This window comes from Aquarana catesbeiana, linkage group LG12 (genome assembly GCF_042186555.1).
Source record: "Aquarana catesbeiana isolate 2022-GZ linkage group LG12, ASM4218655v1, whole genome shotgun sequence".
NCBI classification, from domain to species: Eukaryota; Metazoa; Chordata; class Amphibia; order Anura; family Ranidae; genus Aquarana; species Aquarana catesbeiana.
Genome location: NC_133335.1, coordinates 82,152,324 through 82,172,601, shown reverse-complemented (window position 1 = coordinate 82,172,601; position 20,278 = coordinate 82,152,324). Strand labels below are relative to the sequence as shown.

The 20,278-nt window shown below is 42.5% G+C and overlaps 1 protein-coding gene across 2 annotated transcripts in view; it reads right to left on the bottom strand.

Annotated features, from left to right (window-relative positions):
* LOC141114454 (uncharacterized) overlaps positions 1-20,278 on the bottom strand; it is an 88,309-nt gene that overhangs the window by 10,907 nt on the left and 57,124 nt on the right. For both annotated transcript variants that reach the window (XM_073608134.1, XM_073608135.1), the window contains exons 11-15: positions 20,229-20,274; positions 16,610-16,675; positions 14,828-14,887; positions 8,169-8,251; positions 3,589-3,683 (exon numbers count right to left, since the gene is read on the bottom strand). In XM_073608134.1, the coding sequence (XP_073464235.1) occupies positions 3,589-3,683; positions 8,169-8,251; positions 14,828-14,887; positions 16,610-16,675; positions 20,229-20,274 (350 nt within the window). The remainder of the gene's footprint in view (positions 1-3,588; positions 3,684-8,168; positions 8,252-14,827; positions 14,888-16,609; positions 16,676-20,228; positions 20,275-20,278) is intronic.

The window sequence follows — 20,278 nt, the reverse complement described above, 5'->3', positions numbered from 1 at the left end:
AACCCACCACTTCTGCAGCACCCGTACTTCCCCCATTCACATCCCCAACCAAATGCAGTCGGCTGCATGAGAGGCATTTTCTTTATGTCCTCCCGAGTACCCCTACCCAACGCCCCCCAAAAAAGATGTGTCTGCAGCAAGCGCGGATATAGGCGTGACACCCGCTATTATTGTCCCTCCTGTCCTGACAATCCTGGTCTTTGCATTGGTGAATGTTTTGAACGCTACCATTCACTAGTTGAGTATTAGCGTAGGGTACAGCATTGCACAGACTAGGCACACTTTCACAGGGTCTCCCAAGATGCCATCGCATTTTGAGAGACCCGAACCTGGAACCGGTTACCGTTATAAAAGTTAGTTACAAAAAAAGTGTAAAAAAAAAAAAAAAAAAAAAAATATATAAAATAAAAAAAAATAGTTGTCGTTTTATTGTTCTCTCTCTCTCTATTCTCTCTCTCTTGTTCTGCTCTTTTTTACTGTATTCTATTCTGCAATGTTTTATTGTTATTATGTTTTATCATGTTTGTTTTTCAGGTATGTAATTATTTATACTTTACCGTTTACTGTGCTTTATTGTTAACCATTTTTTTGTCTTCAGGTACGCCATTCACGACTTTGAATGGTTATACCAGAATGATGCCTGCAGGTTTAGGTATCATCTTGGTATCATTCTTTTCAGCCAGCGGTCGGCTTTCATGTAAAAGCAATCCTAGTGGCTAATTAGCCTCTATACTGCTTTTACAAGCCGTGGGAGGGAATGCCCCCCCCCCCCACCGTCTTCCGTGTTTTTCTCTGGCTCTCCTGTCTCAACAGGGAACCTGAGAATGCAGCCGGTGATTCAGCCAGCTGACCATAGAGCTGATCAGAGACCAGAGTGGCTCCAAACATCTCTATGGCCTAAGAAACCGGAAGCTACGAGCATTTTATGACTTAGATTTCGCCAGATGTAAATAGCGCCATTGGGAAATTGGGGAAGCATTTTATCACACCGATCTTGGTGTCATCAGATGCTTTGAGGGCAGAGGAGAGATCTAGGGTCTAATAGACCCCAATTTTTGTGTGAGACTTTTTGGGAGCCTAGCCGTGTACGGGACCCTGAAAACCAAGCACCGCCTTCAGGCTTTCTAAGGGCGTGAATTTTTGATTTCACTCTTCACTGCCTATTACAGTTTCGGAGGCCATGGAAAGCCCAGGTGGCACAAAACCCCCCCAAATGACCCCATTTTGGAAAGTAGACACCCAAAGCTATTTGCTGAGAGGTATAGTGAGTATTTTGCAGACCTCACTTTTTGTCACAAAGTTTTGAAAATTGAAAAAAGAAAAAAAAAAAAGTTTTTTCTTGTCTTTCTTCATTTTCAAAAACAAATGAGAGCTGCAAAATACTCACCATGCCTCTCAGCAAATAGCTTGGGGTGTCTACTTTCCAAAATGGGGTCATTTGGGGGGGTTTTGTGCCACCTGGGCATTCCATGGCCTCCGAAACTGTGATAGGCAGTGAAGAGTGAAATCAAAAATTTACACCCTTAGAAATCCTGAAGGCGGTGCTTGGTTTTCGGGGCCCCGTACGCGGCTAAGCTCCCAAAAAGTCCCACACATGTGGTATCCCCATACTCAGGAGAAGCAGCTAAATGTATTTTGGGGTGCAATTCCACATAGGCCCATGGCCTGTGTGAGCAATATATCATTTAGTGACAACTTTTTGTAAATATTTTTTTTTTTTTGTCATTATTCAATCACTTGGGACAAAAAAAATAAATATTCAATGGGTTCAACATGCCTCTCAGCAATTTCCTTGGGGTGTCTACTTTCCAAAATGGGGTCATTTGGGGGGGTTTTGTACTGCCCTGCCATTTTAGCACCTCAAGAAATGACATAGGCAGTCATAAACTAAAAGCTGTGTAAATTACAGAAAATGTATCCTAGTTTGTAGACGCTATAACTTTTGCGCAAACCAATAAATATATGCTTATTGACATTTTTTTTACCAAAGACATGTGGCCGAATACATTTTGGCCTAAATGTATGACTAAAATTTAGTTTATTGGATTTTTTTTATAACAAAAAGTAGAAAATATCATTTTTTTTCAAAATTTTCGGTCTTTTTCCGTTTATAGAGCAAAAAATAAAAACTGCAGAGGTGATCAAATACCATCAAAAGAAAGCTCTATTTGTGGGAAGAAAAGGACGCAAATTTCGTTTGGGTACAGCATTGCATGACCGCGCAATTAGCAGTTAAAGCGACGCAGTGCCAAATTGGAAAAAGACCTCTGGTCCTTAGGCAGCATAATGGTCCGGGGCTCAAGTGGTTAATGACTTGCTACTATGAAATGCAGTTGTTGGCAGTTACCCGAATAAGAGCAGCACAAGATATCTTAGGCCAGCCGTACACAGTGCAAACTAATTTCCTGCAACCACGGGTTGCAGGAGAGAAATTGGCACAGTACCGCCATCAACACAGACAGTGCTGACGGGATCCCTGCTGTCGAGTAATTGTCTGCTCCGGCGGGCAGGGGAAGACAGTGATTATCGCTAACAGCTACTAGAGATAATCAATCAACTTGGTACATTCAGCCTGCCCATTAACTGTTCAAACAGCTTATAGCTGGCCGTAGTAGCTCAAACCTGCTACTAAAATTTGTGATTCTTCACTAGGTGTAGCAAACAGTCACTGAACAAATATCTCCCCATTTAGCAGGCTATAAGTAATGAGTTTCTGGGCTGCTTTGCAGGGCAACATTGGAAGTGTGTGTTGTATCGCCAGCTTACAGAAAGCTTTACAAAAAAAAAGAAAAAAAAAAAAAAAAAAAAAGTATATTGTCAGAAAAGAACTAGAGCAACTTTCTTAAAGTTGTTGTAAAGTCAGATTTACAAATACCTTCTTGCACAGCATCGCTGTTCGGTCAAGTGATCTCCCTCCGATCTAAGGAGAGCAGCAGGAGGGGCTGAGATCCCCCTCTGGTGTCAGCCGAGGGAGATCATGTGACCACACAGCAGCATTGTGTAAGAAGGTATTTAGGATTATACATTTTAGAAAAGCAGATACACATTACTTTATATCTTCATATAACAGAGGGGATGCCAGTTATTTGTAAATCTTACTTTACAGCAGCAGAAGGAGGGGAGACTGGCTCTCACACACAGAAATGGCAGGAAGGGGGGAGAGACTCTGAGTACACAGTTGGATGACAGAGGCATATAAACTGACCATAGTATCACAGATCAGCAGCCAAGATTACCATGGTCAGTATACCTACAGTAGGTTTACACAGGGACAATCAGGATCAACCAGGTATTTTACAACATAGAATGGGACGAATGACACTTCAGAAGCACTGTGGTATTTATCTTGCTTTAAAGGAACAAAAGCTTTTTTTTTTTTTTCTTTTTGGGGTTACAACCACTTTAAATAGTACAATAGCATGCCACTGCCAAGTCCTGTAGAGGAACAGGTATGCGAGATTTAGGCTGTGAAGAAAAGTAGGTAGGACATGCACACAGGCCACCAGAAAAGGGAGTATACTTAGTCTTCTTTTGCAGTAATCTGATAGTTTTAAATTTTCATGAATAAAAACAGTATTTACAACTCACCAATTCGCTTTATGACCTCTTCACACTCGTTGTAGTCAGGTGCCTCAAACACGTAACAGTTAAAGGAGTTTACATCAGGGGCTCCTTCCTTTTCCCTAGAGGAGATAATGTGGTTTTATTACAAAATATCAAGACATTTATAATTCTGTACAGTTGTGTTCAAAATAATAGTGTGTTTTAAAAGTAAGTGCTGGTTCACACTAGCGCAATGCAGGAACCAGCATGATTCCAGCGCTGGCTCCGGCATCGCATAGGACTCGCAGGCAGTTCACACTGCCCTTTGCGAATCGCTGTGGGTGTCAATTTAAAGTTAATGACACCCCCTGATCGGTTCGCATATCGCAGTGTGAACTGTCAAATGGTGCAGAACCAAAAAAGGGTCCTGCGCCATTTTGGTGCGAATGTGATGTAAATTCAGCCATATAATATGTATGGCTGAATTTGCATCGCTCAGACATCGCATGTGATCTGCACAGCAGTGCGGTGTGAATTACATCCAAGGTCTAACATCGCACCAGTGTGAACCCAGCCTGAAGCTCAAAATCCTTATAATAGCTTTTATTTGCAAATCAAAACATGAAGAAAAATAATTCAAATTTGTTATCACTTTACAGAAAGTGAAGAAAAAGATATAATATCCTTTTCCAAAAATTCAAACATTTATTTACTTTATAAACTGAAAAATGCTTAAATATTTAGCTTTTCTGTGAATCACTGAATATTTAGTTGTATAAGCACAGTTTCTGAGAACTGCTTGGCATCTGTTGCACGGAGTCAACCAACTTCTGACACCTGTGAACAGGTATTCCAGCCCAGGACGATTGCACTACATTCCACAATTCATCTGCATTTCTTGATTTTACCTCAAACATATTTGATCTCACCCCACAAGTTTTCTATTGGATTAAGGTCCAGGGATTGGCCACTCCATAATATTAATCTTATTGGTCTGGCACCAAGATGCTGCTCGCTTACTGGTGTGTTTGGGTTGTCTTGTTGAAACACTAATTTCAAGGGCATTTATTCTTCGGCATGAGGAAACATGACCTCTTCAAGTATTTTGATGTATTCAAACTGATCCATGATCCCTGGTGTGCGATAAATAGGCCCAACACCATAGTATGAGAAACATCCCCATATCATGATGCTTGCACCACCACGCTTCACAGTCTTCACATTGTACTTTGGCTTGAGTTCAGTGTTTGGGAGTTATCTAACAAACTGCGACCCCTAGACCCAAACTCAACAATCTTGCTTTCATCAGTCCACAAAATGTTGCGCCATTTCTCTTTAGGTCAGTCAATGTGTTCTTTGGTAAATTGTAACCTCTTCAGCACATGTTGTCTTTTCAACAATGTGACTTTGCGGGGGCTTCTTGCCGATAGCTTGGCTTCCCATAGGTGTCTTCTAATTGTTAGAGTACTCACAGGTAACTTTAGACCTTCTTTGATTACCCTGGAGCTGATCTTTGGCTGTTTTTTTGCCATTTTGGCTATTCTTCCATCCATTCAAATGGTAGTTTTCCCATTTTTTCCTTGTCTTTCTGGTTTTGGTTGCCATTTTAAAGCATTTGAGATCATTTTAGCTGAGCAGCCTATCAGTTTCTGCACTTCTTTATATGTGTTCCCCCCCTCCAATCAACTTTTTAATCAAAGTACGCTGTTCTTCTGAACAATGTCTGGAACGACCTATTTTACTAAGATTTTCACTGAGAAATGCACTATACCCCGCATGTACATTTGCTACCTTCATCCTTAAATAAGGGCCACCTATTTTTTGCACAGACTGAATTATCTCACACATTGAACTCCACACTGCTATTATTTTGAACATGCCCCTTTTAATTAATGATTCAATTAACCACTTCAATACTGGGCACTTTCCCCCCTTCCTGCCCAGACCAATTTTCAGCTTTCAGCGCTGTCGCACTTTGAATGACAATTGCGCGGTCATGCTGCATTGTACCCAATCAAAATTGTTATCATTTTGTTCCCACAAATAGAGCTTTCTTTTGGTGGTATTTGATCACTACTGTGTTTATTTTTTTTCTAAACAAATTAAAAAAAAGACAGAAAAAAATGTTTTTCTTTGTTTTTGTTAGAAAATTTTGTAAATAAGTAATTGTTCTCCTTCACTGATGAGGCTACACTGGACAGGCACTGATAAGGCAGCACTGATGGACACTGGTGAGGTGGCACTGATGAGGCACGAATATGCAGCACTGATGGGCATTGATAGGCGGCACTGATAGATGGCTCTGATAGGCAGCACTGATGAAGAGGCACTGGCAGGCTTTACCGCTGGGTACTGATTGGCATCTAGAATGGGCACTGACTGGCACCTTTAAAGTTAATACCTGGTGGTCCTGGGTGGGCATCCATGGTCAGCATCCCTGGTGGTCGTGGGTGTGCATCCTGGGGGGGGCAGCCTGGCCCCCCCCTCCGTCGGGAGAGCAGCCGATCGGCTCTCCTCTACTCGCGTCAGTCAGACGCGAGTGGAGGAAAAGCCGATAAACGGCTCTTCCTGTTTACACCGTGATCAGCTGTGATTGGACACCAGATCAGAGATGAGGTGTGTCAGACTGACACACCACATTAACACGTGCGATCGCGGGTTATCCTGTTCGCATCATATGGCGTCCGGTCAGGGTACCAGAACCACTTTTCGTACATCATATTGCTATATGGTGGGCGGGAAGTGGTTAAACAGAATCAGCAGCTAGTTACCAGTAAATTATTTGCCATGTAGAAATATAATTTATACTAAAAACAGTGATTGGTCTGGTTAGAGATGTTGGACTGCTATTATGTTGAACACCACTTTATATCCATAATCTCTATTATTTACCATATTCATTGTAAGGGCCGTGTTAGACAGGAGATACTGTCATTGACTATGACTTGCCAGCAACAGTAGTGAAAGCAATCTCCTTCTTTTATGAAGTTGCTTCCCCATGGCCTAGACCAGCAAGCAGTTGCTCCATTACTAAAGACTAGGGAAAAGACTACTTCACCTTGGGGATTCTGATACTAGCGATGTGTCCCCTGCGGCAAAAAATGTCTTTCAGCCTTAGGGTCTCCCCACCAACTATGTCTGCTACAAATCTTAGCTTTTCTCTGGTGACTTGTAGATGATTAGAGAGTAGTTTCTATATACAGTTACAAATTACCAGTGTGCCATAATCCTTAAGTGATTGTAAAGTCTTGTTTTTTTTTTTTTTTAAATAAACATGTTATACTTACCTCCTCTGTGCAGTTGATTTGCACAGAGCAGCCCAGATCCTCTTCTCAGGTCCCTCTTCTGTGCTCCTGGCCCCTCTCTCCTGTTGAGTGCCCCCACAGCAAGCAGCTTGCTATGAAGGCACCCAAGCTGAGCTAGAGCTCTGTGTGTCCATTCAGACACACAGCTGCCATTCGGCCCCGCCCTTCTGATTGGCTAACTGACAGATTGACAGCTGCGGGAGCAAATGGCACCGCTGCTGTGTCTCAGCCAAGCAAGAGGAGTGTGTCCCAGATGGCCAAGGGAATCGTGGACATCGCTGGACAGAGATAGGGCTCAGCTAAGTATTAGGGGGTGCTGCTGCACACAGAAGGTTTTTATCCTAATGCATTAAGATAAAAAAAAAACCTTTTGCCTTTACAACTCCTTTAGCAACTGCATTAGATAATATGAGTAGGCAATGATATTGGTCATTTTGTAGCTAACTTTTAAAGCATAAAAAGTCAATAACTCAGCAAGTGATCTACAAATTCCTGGAACTGCTGTGACTCGACATCAGCCACTAACTGGTCATCATGTAAGCATGTTTACAGTTCTTTGCATCATCCAGGAGTTCAGCTGAGATACTGAATGTGCAGGAGTGATGTCATCCCTGCTGGCCAATGAAGAGGACCAAAGACAGGCATTCAGAAGAAGTCTAACACCAAAACTTGACGAGGCAAGACTCAGAGGGATCTTGCAAGAATATAGCATCTTGAGGAGTCATCTACCTAGCCTCAGTGATTGCTTTCTTCACAGGAGATTGTCTGAGCATCCCATGATGGGTATACCAAGAAAAAAGTACTTTGGCATAATGACTTTTCCCAGCAGAGCTGAAGAAACAGGGATCCATCTTCATAGGACACTAGTAAAGAACTGAGGAATGCTGGGTAGAAGAGGGGTTACCTGGGCTGGCCTACAGATTATTTGTCAGCGTCCAATCTTCCTATAGGCAGCAGCACAATCCGACAGTATATGACCTCTTGAGTTCCTCAACTGACAAGAAAGAAAATATTTCAATTCTGTTAAACCCTGCAGTGTAGGACCCAGACTGGCAGAGGGAGGGTCAGCACTCTCTGCCACTGGAGGGGACAATCCTTGACCCATTTGAACTGTTGAACCACACTGGTGGTCAATGACATGGCAATACTGTCTGGCAAGGGAACCTAGATTACAAGACTAGCTAAGCATAATTAGAACTATTTGGGCATGTATTATACTTCACATATATGTATTCCAGCTGTATTTTTAGCAGATTTACTGAAGTTCAGCTTTTGAAAGATGCTACGCCATACCACAGATGTGTTTGACACAATACTTACACGGCACATAATGCAAACACCTTCCGGTTATCCATTCTGCGTCCCACACTGGAAATCTCTGGGTATAGATATTGAAACATGACCTGTAAAATAAAAAAGTTCCTGTTTGTAGATGTATTTAAAACGATAGAATAAAGTTTATGGCCCCTTAGGATACCCAAACACACATATGCGTTAAGGTATTCGGAGCTTAAAAAACAAAACTCAAATACAGTTTGGACATCATTGCTCATAGATATGGAGCATGCAGAATTGCATTATTTATATTGACAAAATATATGATCTGCACAATTTTACTTTGCTGAGTAAACGGTTTACTCCGTCGATAAATGAGCCCCTGTTAAGCACTCCCTCCACTCTGCTGCCTCTTTGTTGACTTCTTTCCTTTACAAACCTAGGATGCCCGATAGTCTTTCTCTCTCCATGATTTCCCCATGGCTGTCGAAGAATCCTTTCCATTTTGGACACCTAGTTAATCCGGTTACCTGTCGTTTGCGAAATTGTGTGATAAGCATGATCTTCCCCGTAGTGCTTTCTTCGGCTACCTTCAGATATCCTTTGCTCCTAATTTACATTTCTCCAAATTATCCCTATTTGAACGGCTGGTCCTTGAGGGTCCATCTCAGAAAGGCCTAATCTCTAACATTTATAAATTGCTAAATTCTTACCCAATGGATACCTTAGCCAAGCACCAGTATATGGGAGGAGGTCATTGGGGAAGAGCTGTCTTTGCCACAGTGGCAGATTGTTTGGTCCCAGGTGGCTAAGAGCTCCATATGCACCCTCTACAAGGAGAATGCTTATAAAGTGCTGGGTGGGATACATGACTCCCACCCATCTTAAAGCCATTTAGCCTTCGTCCTCGGAACCGTGCTGGCGCTGTCTTAAAGACCACGGTACTCTGCTCCATATTTATTGGCATTGTTCACTTTTGCTCCCATACTGGAAACTGGTCCAGGACCTCCTTCAGAGACTTTTTGAGTCTTTCTTCTTGGTTTATTGCCCAATAGCTAGTTAAAAAAATTACGCGCCAAATACGCGTGACTTGCTGCCCTTCAGTGGAAAAGGCAAACCCCTCCAACTTCCACTAATCTATATGCTAGAATTAAAGACGTTGAAGTCATGGAGTCTCTTACAGCCCGACTCACCAACTTGCTGGAGTAGCATTTTTCAATTTGGGAGCCCTGGTATTTGTGGGAGGACCCCCCATGAACCGCTCACTCTTTGCTTCCATAATTGGTATGCTCTCATCTTACCCACTCACCTGTTTGCTATACCTCTGCCTCTTTTCTTCTTTCCTTTTCTCTTCTTTTGTTAGTTTTTGGTTTACTTATAGGTTTGTTCTATGGTATATTGTGCTCCTCTTCTTAGGGCTCTTGCAATTGGGTTCCTAGGGCCTAACCTTGACAGATGAATGGAGTTTGACATTCTGCTTATCGTTTCATTGTCATTTTTAATATGATATATTTACAAAATTTCTATTAGTCACAGTTTATTGAACTAATTGAACATCGGTCAGCTGTGCACTATAGCAACTGTCCTTGTTTGTTGTATTTTTTTTCTGGAACATCTCTTTTGATTCCCTTTTTCTTATCTTATTGTAAAATGGAAAATTTAATAAAAATTGTCAATAAAAAAAAAAAAAAAAAGCCAGTTAAGAGAATTTACTAAAACTGGAGCAGACAGAATCTAGAGCAGCTGTACATAGTTCTTAACCACTTAAGCTCCGGAAGATTTACCTCTCTTCCTGACCAGACCATTTTTTGTGATACGGCACTGTTACTTTAACTGACAATTGCGCAACGCTGCGTGCAACGCTGTACCGAAATAAAATTTTTGTCCCTTTTTTCCCCCACAAATAGAGCTTTCTTTTGGTGGTATTTGATCACCTCTGTGTTTATTTTTTGCACAAAAAAAAAAAAAAAAAAAAAAAAAAAAAAAAAACACAATATTTTTTACTTTCTGCTATAAAACATATCCAAAAAAAAAAATAATTTCTGCATAGATTTAGTATTTTGCTACATGTTTTTGGTAAAAATAAAATCCCAATAAGCGTTTATTAATTGGTTTGCGCAAAGTTATAGCGTCTACAAACTATGGGGTATATTTATGGAATTTTTATTTATTTATTTTTTACTAGTAATGGCAGCGATCAGCGACTTATAGTGGCACTGCGATACTGTGGCAGACAAATTGGACACTAACTGACACTACAGCGATCAGTGCTAAAAATATGCACTTTCACTGTACTAATGACACTGGCTGGGATCAGGTTAACATCAGGGGAGATCAAAGGGTTAACTGTGTGCCTAGCTGGTGTTTTACTGTAGTGGGGGAGGTGCTTTTACTAGGGGAAGGCATAGATCCTTGTCCCTGCTTTTCAGGAACACAAGATCCATGCCTTCCTTACTGACAGAACGGCGATCTGGCTTGTTTACATAGGCAGATTTCTGTTCTTGTGTACCAAATGATCAGCGGGTGTCGGCGGACATCAGGTCCGTGGGACCCGCTGATAAGCTCCCGCTATGTAGACTCACAGCGGGAGCGAGCCGGCGGCGGCGCTCGCGCACTCAATACCCAAAGGTGCAGGATCATGTACTGTATATATATACACGTGATTCTGCGCAGCGCAGCTGCCCTGTAGCAGTAAAACTGCTATAGGCCTGTCAGCAAGGGGTTAATCAGCTTCTTCAGCTTGTTCAGTTCAGCTTTGAAAATTAACCAGGCTTTTTCTGGCACTTTACATGTTTACATGTAACATTTACATGTAACATTTTTGTTTGCTAGAAAATTACTTAGAACCCCCAAACATTATATATTTTTTTAAGCAGAGGCCCTAGAGAATATATTGGTGGGTTTTGCAATTTTTGCATGGTGCCAATGACATCCGGGTAAACCAGAAGTGATATCAGGTCATCACTTGTGGGTTACCATAACAAACATCCGATCAAAGCCGATCCTGGCTTTCTTCGTGTGTCCGACCAAGATGTTCCCTCCCGCTGTTTGTAATGGCAATCGAGCAGCTAGTTAGCTGCTCCGATAGCTATTACAAAAGAGCCGACCACTGGCTCTGAAAAGACCGATGACATGCCAGGTACGTGACTGGTCGGCAAGTGGTTAAAGATGGAAGCTGACTGGTTTCTATGCACAGCTGCTACAGATTCTGGCCCTTTCCCCAGATGCGTTTTGTAAACCAAGAGCACAACAGAAGCAGTGTACCTAAAGACACCGTTTTGCCTCTCTTCATGTGGCTACATATGGAGATTCAATCAATCAGAGTAAAAAGAATGAAATTGTATTCAGCTGTGTGTGTAAACTTCATTTTAAGCTATTGAGCTCTGTAAGAAACTGGCCTTTTCTCAACATAGCAGGTAAGGAGAGTGTGGAAAACATGACAAGGATCCCAGCACTCCACTTGCTGGCTGCATACGAAAATACAAATTATTTATATTTCATACATACTGGATTAGAAAAATGTTTTCAACTTTTTTCTTTTGGCTCCAATCATAATAAAGAAAATACAGTGTATCCTATATACAGTGAGAGAAAAAAGTATTTGATCCCCTTCTGATTTTATAAGAAGGGGATCAAATAAGTCGTTTGCCCACTGACAAGTGTAGCGCTGGTAGATTTGCGATCTACCACCTGATAGGTAAATTTAGTAACTTGTTCGTTAGGAAGGTTAGATTTGCCTCTGTTCCAGCTTGTCTGACGTTGCGTGTGCTTCCATACTGAGCCGTGGGTGTCGCTGTTACCACTGGCTAGTGTTGGAATGGCAAAGTGTCTAAGCGTATGGATGCTCTTCTGTCCCGGAGATGACTCGTGGAGGTGGTCCTCCGAGTTGCATTCTGGGCGAGGGTATTTATGGGACAGACGCCATATTTTGGGGTTCGTTTTACAGCCACCTGCTGGACCTCCTGGCCGACAGGTATGCACTAGAGAGCTACCTCGTGGTCCTCCGTTTCGGAGGCCCACGTCGCTGCGGCGCAGGGGTGGGCCCAGAAGCTTGTCTGGGGCCTACCACAGCGGCCGAGGAATGGTCCTGAGCTGTCTATCCAAAAGGGAAGAAGCTGGACGACCGAAGAGATCCCAGGGGAGGACCCGTCATGGAAGGATCATGCAGCGTGCTGGTCTGGAGAGGGGCCTGGTGACTCGGTTGGAGGACGTTTCCTAAAGCAACTATACAGCATAGTGTTGCCGGGTTGGCTTAAAGGTTCAAGCACTGTGACTGACATTCATCGTAGAAAAAAACAATACATCCTGTGGCAGAGGATTGTACGGGTTCATCTCAAATAAGTCTGTGGCAGAGACTTTTGTTCGTGCTATGTACTGGCTGCTAGGCAAGTGAGAGAGGCCTATCCAGGCGGGCAAGGAGTGTGTCCCACCAAGGGAGTGCATTCTATTGAAATATCCAACCCCAAAAAGGACATTTGTCAAGAATTCTACTAAAAAGGGTATTTGAGTTTTCCCTGAGGTTTTCCTTCTGCCTCTTTCCTGCTACTTCCTTTGTTGATGGTTTAATAAAGCAAAACGTACTCAAGTGTTGGTGCGTGTGTCGTCCAGAGGTAAACTCAACAGAACCCTAGACCCGGTGCTGGTGAAACAGAGGGAAGGAGAGTGAAGATAACAAGCCCGCTTAAACCAGCAGCTCCACTGAGAGATATTGCTACACAAGGAAATGATGGTTTATGGTTTATTTTAACAGTGAGAGACAGAATAACAACAAAAATATCCAGAAAAATGCATTTCAAAAAAGTTAGAAATTGATTTGTATTTTAAATGACTGAAATAAGTATTTGATCACCCATCAAATCAGCAGAATTTCTGGTTCTCAGATGTCTTCTATACAGGGAACAAACTGAGCTTAAGATCACTCCCTTAAAGGGAGTGCTCCTAAGCTCAGCTTGTTACCTGTATAAAAGATACCTGTCCACAGAAGCAATCAATCAAGCAGATTCCAATCTCTCCACCATGGCCAAGACCAAAGAGCTGTCCAAGGATGTCAGGGACAAGATTGCACACAAGGCTGGAATGAGCTACAAGACCATCGCCGAGCAGCTTGGTGAGAAGGTGACAACAGTTGGTGCGATTATTTGCAAATGGAAGAAACACAAAATAACTGTCAATCTCCCTCGGTCTGGGACTCCATGTAAGATCTCACCTTGTGGAGTTTCAATGATCATGAGAATGGTGAGGAATCAGCCCAGAACTATATGGGAGAATCTTGTCAATGATCTCAAGGCAGCTGAGACCACAGTCACCAATAAAACAATTGGTAACACTACACTGTGAAGGACTTAAATCTTGCAGCGCCTGCAAGGTCCCCCTGCTCAAAAAAAGCACATGTACAGGCCCATCTGAAGTTTGCTAATGAACATCTGAATGATTCAGAGGAGAACTGGGTGAAAGTGTTGTGGTCAGATGAGTCCAAAATCGAGTTCTTGGCAACTCAACTCGCCGTGTTTGGAGGAGGAGGAGGAATGCTGACTGACCTCAAGAACACCATCACCACCGTCAAACATGGAGGTGGAAACATTACGCTTTGGGGGTGTTTTTCTGCTAAGGGGACAGGACAACTTCACCGCATCAAAGGGACAATGGACGGGGCCATGTACTGTCAAATCTTGGATGAGAACCTCCTTCCCTCAGCCAGGGCACTGAAAATGGGTCATGGATGGGTATTCCAGCATGACAAAAACACCCAAAACACACGGCCAAGGCAACAAAGTAGTGGCTCAAGAAGAAGCACATTAGGGTCCTGGAGTGGCCTAGCCAGTCTCCAGACATTAATCCCATAGAAAATATGTGGAGGGAGCTAAAGGTTCGAGTTACCAAACGTCAGCCTCAAAACCTTAATGACTTGGAGAGGAGCAAAGAGGAATAGGACAAAATACCTCCTGAGATGTGTGCAAACCTGGTGGCCAACTACCAACAACATCCGACCTCTGTGATTGCCAACAAGGGTTTTGCCATCAAGTACTAAGTCATGTTTTGCGAAGGGGCCAAATACTTATTTCACGCATTAAAATGCAAATCAATTTAGAACTTAATTGAAATGCGTTTTTCTGGATATTTTTGTTATTCTGTCTCTCACTGTTATAAACCTACCACTAAAATTATAGACTGATCATTTCTTTGTCAGTGGACAAACGTCCAAAATCAGCAGGGGATCAAATACTTTTTTCCCTCATTGTATATCCCGAACAAGCATCTTTAGTACCTATCCTGTTGTCGGTTCTGGAAAGACACACATGTAAACTAGTAGCCTACTTCCCTCTCCCGGTCATTAGTCTGTCTTTTTAGAAGCCCGGAGGCGGTCTCAGCTCCCCTCGGCTAGGGCGGGTTCGGCTGTGCTCGGGCAGGGGGGCGGTCTCCGTTACCCTCGGCTCGGCTGTGCTCGGGCGGAGGGGCGGACTCAACTCCCCTCAGCTGGACGCTGGAGGCAGATGGAGCTGGAGGCAGAGCGAGCACCAGCGCTATAGCGGGGTTTACTCGCTCTGTCAATTTCATTCCGGGACACTGTATTGTCCCGGAAAGAAGGTGCCCGGGACCCGGGACAGACCTGCTAATTGCGGGAATGTCCCGGGCAATCCGGAACATGTGGGCATCCTACCTGTATACAATGAACACAACATATGGCTGGCATTTCTCTGTTTTACCTCAGATGTCTCCTTGTCTTTTACGGCCAATTCCGTCTCTTTGATGTCCAATAAAACATCCTGTGAAAGACATATTTAAAATGTAGTATGTTCTGACTCAGTTACTACAGATAAAAAAATGACTTCTAGCAAAACAATGACAGTCATACAAAACTAAAATAAATTTCTCTATCATCTGTCGACAGACACAGTACTTCATATTCATGAACTATGAGTTATGCTGCCACCTACAGGAGGATTAGACACTAAGCACAAAACCTGGAGGCCTGCCCCTGAGGGTCATAACACCACCCATAAACTAGTTCGCTCAGTTCTGCTGTTTTCAAAACTTTCTTGGTTTTAGGCACTGGTTCAGATTTTACTGTTGGGATGTACTTGCCCCTCTGGTTTTGTGAATTTTTTTTTCTTCCTATAATAAAATCCCCTTCTTGTAGTCCATTGAAGGACAGAGCTCCATTCCCTCTTGTGGAATATATTCACATTGTTAGTGTAGTCATTTGCACTTTTGCTTAGATATGCACTTTGGATTTAAATCTTTTTTTTTCACGAATTAACTCATCAATGTATGCAATACATTTTTCTTTTGATTGCATAGATTGTGAAGGCTCCAGGTCACCTTTTACCTGTCAATGGTATGCTACTATATTAAAGTAGAACTATATGCTAAACTTTTTTTTCCCATTTTGGACAGAGTAAGGGAGGGTCACAACCCCTGTCAGATTTTTTTTTTTCTCCCTTCTGTGCCCATTGCGGTGATTTCCCTTCACTTCCTGTCCCATAGCCAAACAGGAAGTGAGAGGAAATCCCTGCAAATTAAGGGAATTCCTTGGGGACCCCCAGGTCACCAGAACCAGATGTAAAATTTCCCCTCTATTACTTATTTTGGGGACAACCCAAAATTCCGGTTTTTCTTTTACTTTCACTGTCAATAATAAATGGTAAACATGAGAAATAGAGAGAATGAATCTACTTAATGGGGACACAGAGAGAAATAAAAACTGAGAGGCATTCTAATCCATCTCCACTTTATCCAAAACTAAAAAAAGTTTTGCCTTTAGTTCTACTTTAAAATGGGGTATGAGAGGGCTTTTGGTTTGGTCTCCATAACGTCATCCCGCTGGCGCCTCAATTACAAGGGCGGGTTATTACATACCGCCTGCCAGTTCCTGGGTTATAGAGGGCAGGTTCTGAAGCATTCTTTGCTGCGGTCCCAAATTTCAGTAGGCATCCTAAGATGTGCTTCAAAGGGGCCCCCACTCTGATGAAGTGGCATGGCCTGCAACACATCAGTGGCTGTGTGTATTTCACAAGAGCACAGTCTGCTGAGAGAATTTGTATGGACATTGCGCCTATCCTTGCTGGGATGACAACCTAGGTTTTACCACACAGAGGGGACCTTATCCTTGCTGGCATTTATTAGAAACCTCCTGAATAGGTTGGTGATGTTGGTCCTAGGTGATTAATTCATGTGGATTTGTGCCAGTGTGCTTGGATTCTCTCTTTTTTTTTTTTTTTTTTTTTTTACTGCCTTTTAATAAATAGTATGATCTGTGCTATTTGGTGTGCCCGTGTTTTGTTACATCGGTTTTTCATGCGGATTGCTACAATAGAGCAGACTTGTTATGGGGCTGGCCTCCAGGTGTTGTGTCCAATCATCATGTAGGCTGCTGTATAACCCATGGTTCTTGAAAATGAAGTGCTGTGTCCCTCCATGGACTGAGAAAGAGGTTACGCGGCACAAAAATGCTAAAGTTTGTAATGCCAAGTTGCAATAGCACTTACCTTTGGTATAGGGTTCTGATTTCGCACCCTAGTTATTCCTAGATCCAGGATCTCTTTGCCCCCAAACTATTTTGAAAAAAAAAACAAAAATGTGATCATTAGTTAAATGAACAATAACATATACAGTTAGTGGCGGCCCGTCCATTAGGGGCGCCCGGGCACCGCCCCCTCTATATGAATAATGGATGCATAGCATGAATCTATCCACCACCACCCCCTATTCATGCGTCCGGCCCCTTTCAGGACGCTGGGTGCCTGAATTACAGCAGCGGGGGTGATTTTTTGAAGCACCCGATTAGAGGCATAGGCTCTAATAGCCTTCAAAATAGGGTGGACTCGGGGAGCGCAGAGCATTGTGCCATGAGCTCACATGGCCGACTGATGGGGGGGGGGGTTACTTTTTGCCACCCCCCCCCCCCCCAAAAAAAAAAAAAAAATAATTACCACCGGCCACCACTGATACATATATACACAGGACTTGCATGGAATAATGGAAAGGAAAATGCAATAATTTTTTCAACAATATTATTTTTTTTACTCCTTGTCAGTTGTTAGTGTATGGCCTCTTGTTGACAGCACCCTGGCTGCCTACTATTCATGCAACAAAAGCTGGGATCACCTCCTTTAAACACCATATATAAAACTGTCAGGCAAATACAGGAGCAGTCATTGCTAATCATCTGCAAATGCTAGTTCCCTGGTTGATGCATTAGCTTGAATTATACTCTAGATCAGTGACCTGCAACATGTGCATCCTGCAAATGAGAAAAAAGTCCCAATCTGCATTCTTGTTCTGGGTCATCGACTCGCCAGTATTATAGTCAACTCCAGCCAAAACTTCTGTCAAGCCCCCATTCACACCTAGGCGATTGGCATGTTTTTTTTTTCTCACGTTTTTCATGTGACAGTGTAGGGCAGCCCATGCACTTGAATGAGCTGTCCTACGCATGGCAATTGCACCACAGTAGCTTCTGTATCTTTTTGCTTACTTGTTTACTTTTATCTCCAATAAATAACTATAAAATTCATCAAGTGAGATCTTCTTTTTGGACATCAGGTGCTCCCCTCCAATCACCCGAACTGTATTTTTTTTTTTTTGGAAGCTAACCTTGGCTTCTATGTTTTCTTGCTGCGTTTAGGGTGGGGGCAAAACATAATTGCACTACAAAGGAGTAGCACCCTTGTTGCACTTTTTCACATATTCCAGGAACACACGTTCCCCAACGCAAAGGTGTAAATAGGGCCTTACACTCTTGGGTAGATATCATCCCACTTCCTGTCCCTATGACAGCAGGACAAGACATGAGGCGAGAGGTTGTTACAGGGACAGGAAGACACATACAGTAAGAATAATCTAGAACAAAAGTCTTTTTTCAGTAAAAATAACAAAATACTTTTTTTTAGTAAACTGGGGAAGGGTTGTAACCCTTCCCCAGTTTACTGAAAAGAAGTCTTTTGTTGCAGTGTGTGTCCCCAAATGGAGAGATTTCCCATCACTTCCATGTTCCGACAGAAAAGTGAAGAAAACCTCAAACGGGACACAGACTGCTATGCTATTTAAAGCCAATCGTCCATTGAGGGACACATGAATTTAGAACTTAAAACAAGGTTAAACTGCCACCTACAGGGCATTGTGACACTAGAAAGCAAAAAAAAAAAAAAAAATTCTTCAAAAAAAATGGACCTTCACCCTCCTTCTCTTAATTCAGCCCCCCCTCCGCAACACAGATATCAGGTTTTTTTTCTGTTTAATTGCTTTTCTTGCTAAAAGCCTCAGCCTGCCCCCCTACCTTCCCACATTCGCCTAGGCGAATGATGCCAGTGCCCGGGTGCCTCCTGGGATGCACGATGTGCAGTCCCATTTAGTAAGGAGGTGGGGGGCAGGCCTAGCGTGCCTGCACCCAGAAAAGCCAGCAGCTGTCAGGAGGCAACATGGCAGTGCCGGACCCATGCACTGTCTGCAAGGAAGAGGATCTCAGCAGGGCAATGCTCGAGCCGTTGGCTAGGCGAGTATCCTTACTGTGCAGAACACAGTATCAAGTAAGCAGGGGAAAACAAATATTGGAGGGGTGGGAAAGGCTGAAGTTCCTCTTTAACCACTTCAGCCCCAGAAGGTTCTGCCCCTTTCATGACCAGGCCATGATACAGTACTGTGTTACTTTAACTGGCAATTGCGCAGTCGTGCGACACTGTACCAAACAAAATTGATGTCCTTTTTTTCCCCACAAATAGAGCTTTCTTTTGGTGGTATTTGATCACTATAAACAAAGGTCGCGACCCAGCTCTCGTCCTTGGCGGCTGACTGCTAATTACATCTGCATATGCCTTTCTAACATTGGGCGCACGTGAGTGGTTCTCATAGCATGTTTGCTGGTGTACCATTTATATAGAGCATTGCACAATGAAATTTCTTCTTTTTATCTGCTTTACATATGATTGCTGGTGGTGAATACTACATCTGATGAGGTTGGAGCTGAATGACACTGTCGTTCAAGATTGACAAGCGAGCACTCCAATTAAGCAATTTTAAAGCAATTGCAGAACTTTTAAATACTGGTACTATATTGATTCCCCTTCTGGACTTGGCTGTCTTAGTTGTTTCTTCACCTATTTACTGAGTATATCAATAGTGTGGCCAATCATCTGATTTAACATTATTTATATTTTATTTAATTTTATTTGTACACACTGTGACACTAGGCATTTATTAGTTTTTTTACACGTGTGGTCACGCATTTTAGCTGCATTTTTTTGCACAGTATCCGGATTTGTTTAATGAATTTTGTATGTGGGTTATATTATTTAATTATTTATTTATCATTGATCACATAGTGAAGCGCTTCAATCCTTTTTTTTATTTTATTAATTTTTAGTGCTTCTGAACACTTTTTGTTGATAGCAGCCTCACTAATTTTATTTTGATCTTTGGAGCTTTATCTTAAATAACTATCACAGCGCTTTGTGGTTTTATACACTATAGTCTGATAGAAGCCTTTCTTTGGGAATGATATTCCACTCCAATTCACATTCTTCACCTCAAGTGAGTCCTTTTTGCTCTCAGATTGTGTTACGTCACTTTCCTCAGCCCTATCTTCTTCCTGAGGGACCCCTTGAGCTGAAAAGTTGACAGAGATCAGTTCCTACTGCTCCATTCTATAGCAGAGACCTAACTCTTTAGTGTCCTCCAGCAGTCACAGACCCTACTCACAGCAGTAGCCCTTATGTCACACTCTTCCTTTTCCTATTGAGAACATTTCTCTTCACTAACTGCCATGCAGACACAACAGGAAGTGAGAGAAAATCTATCCAAAATGAGGTAAACACCCACTTAGACAGTTGTTCCCAGAACAAGCTCCTGTTCTGGTGACAACTCAAAATGTTGGATATTTTTTCTTCCCACTTTCTGTCCCAATGACAGCAGCCAGCAAGACGCATGGAAAGAGTACATTTCCCCAGTGTGAATACAGGCATCAATAACAACCTCACAGAGGATGTAACCTTTCACCCATTTATCCAAAAAAAAAGAAAAAAATGGCTTTAGATAAATTTTAAAATGTTTTTCATTTGTGGTAAGCAATCCAACAACAAAGTACTAAACAAAAAATCTCTACATACATACCATTCCAACATGAGCATGTCCAAGATACTTGACAAAATATAGAAGTCTGT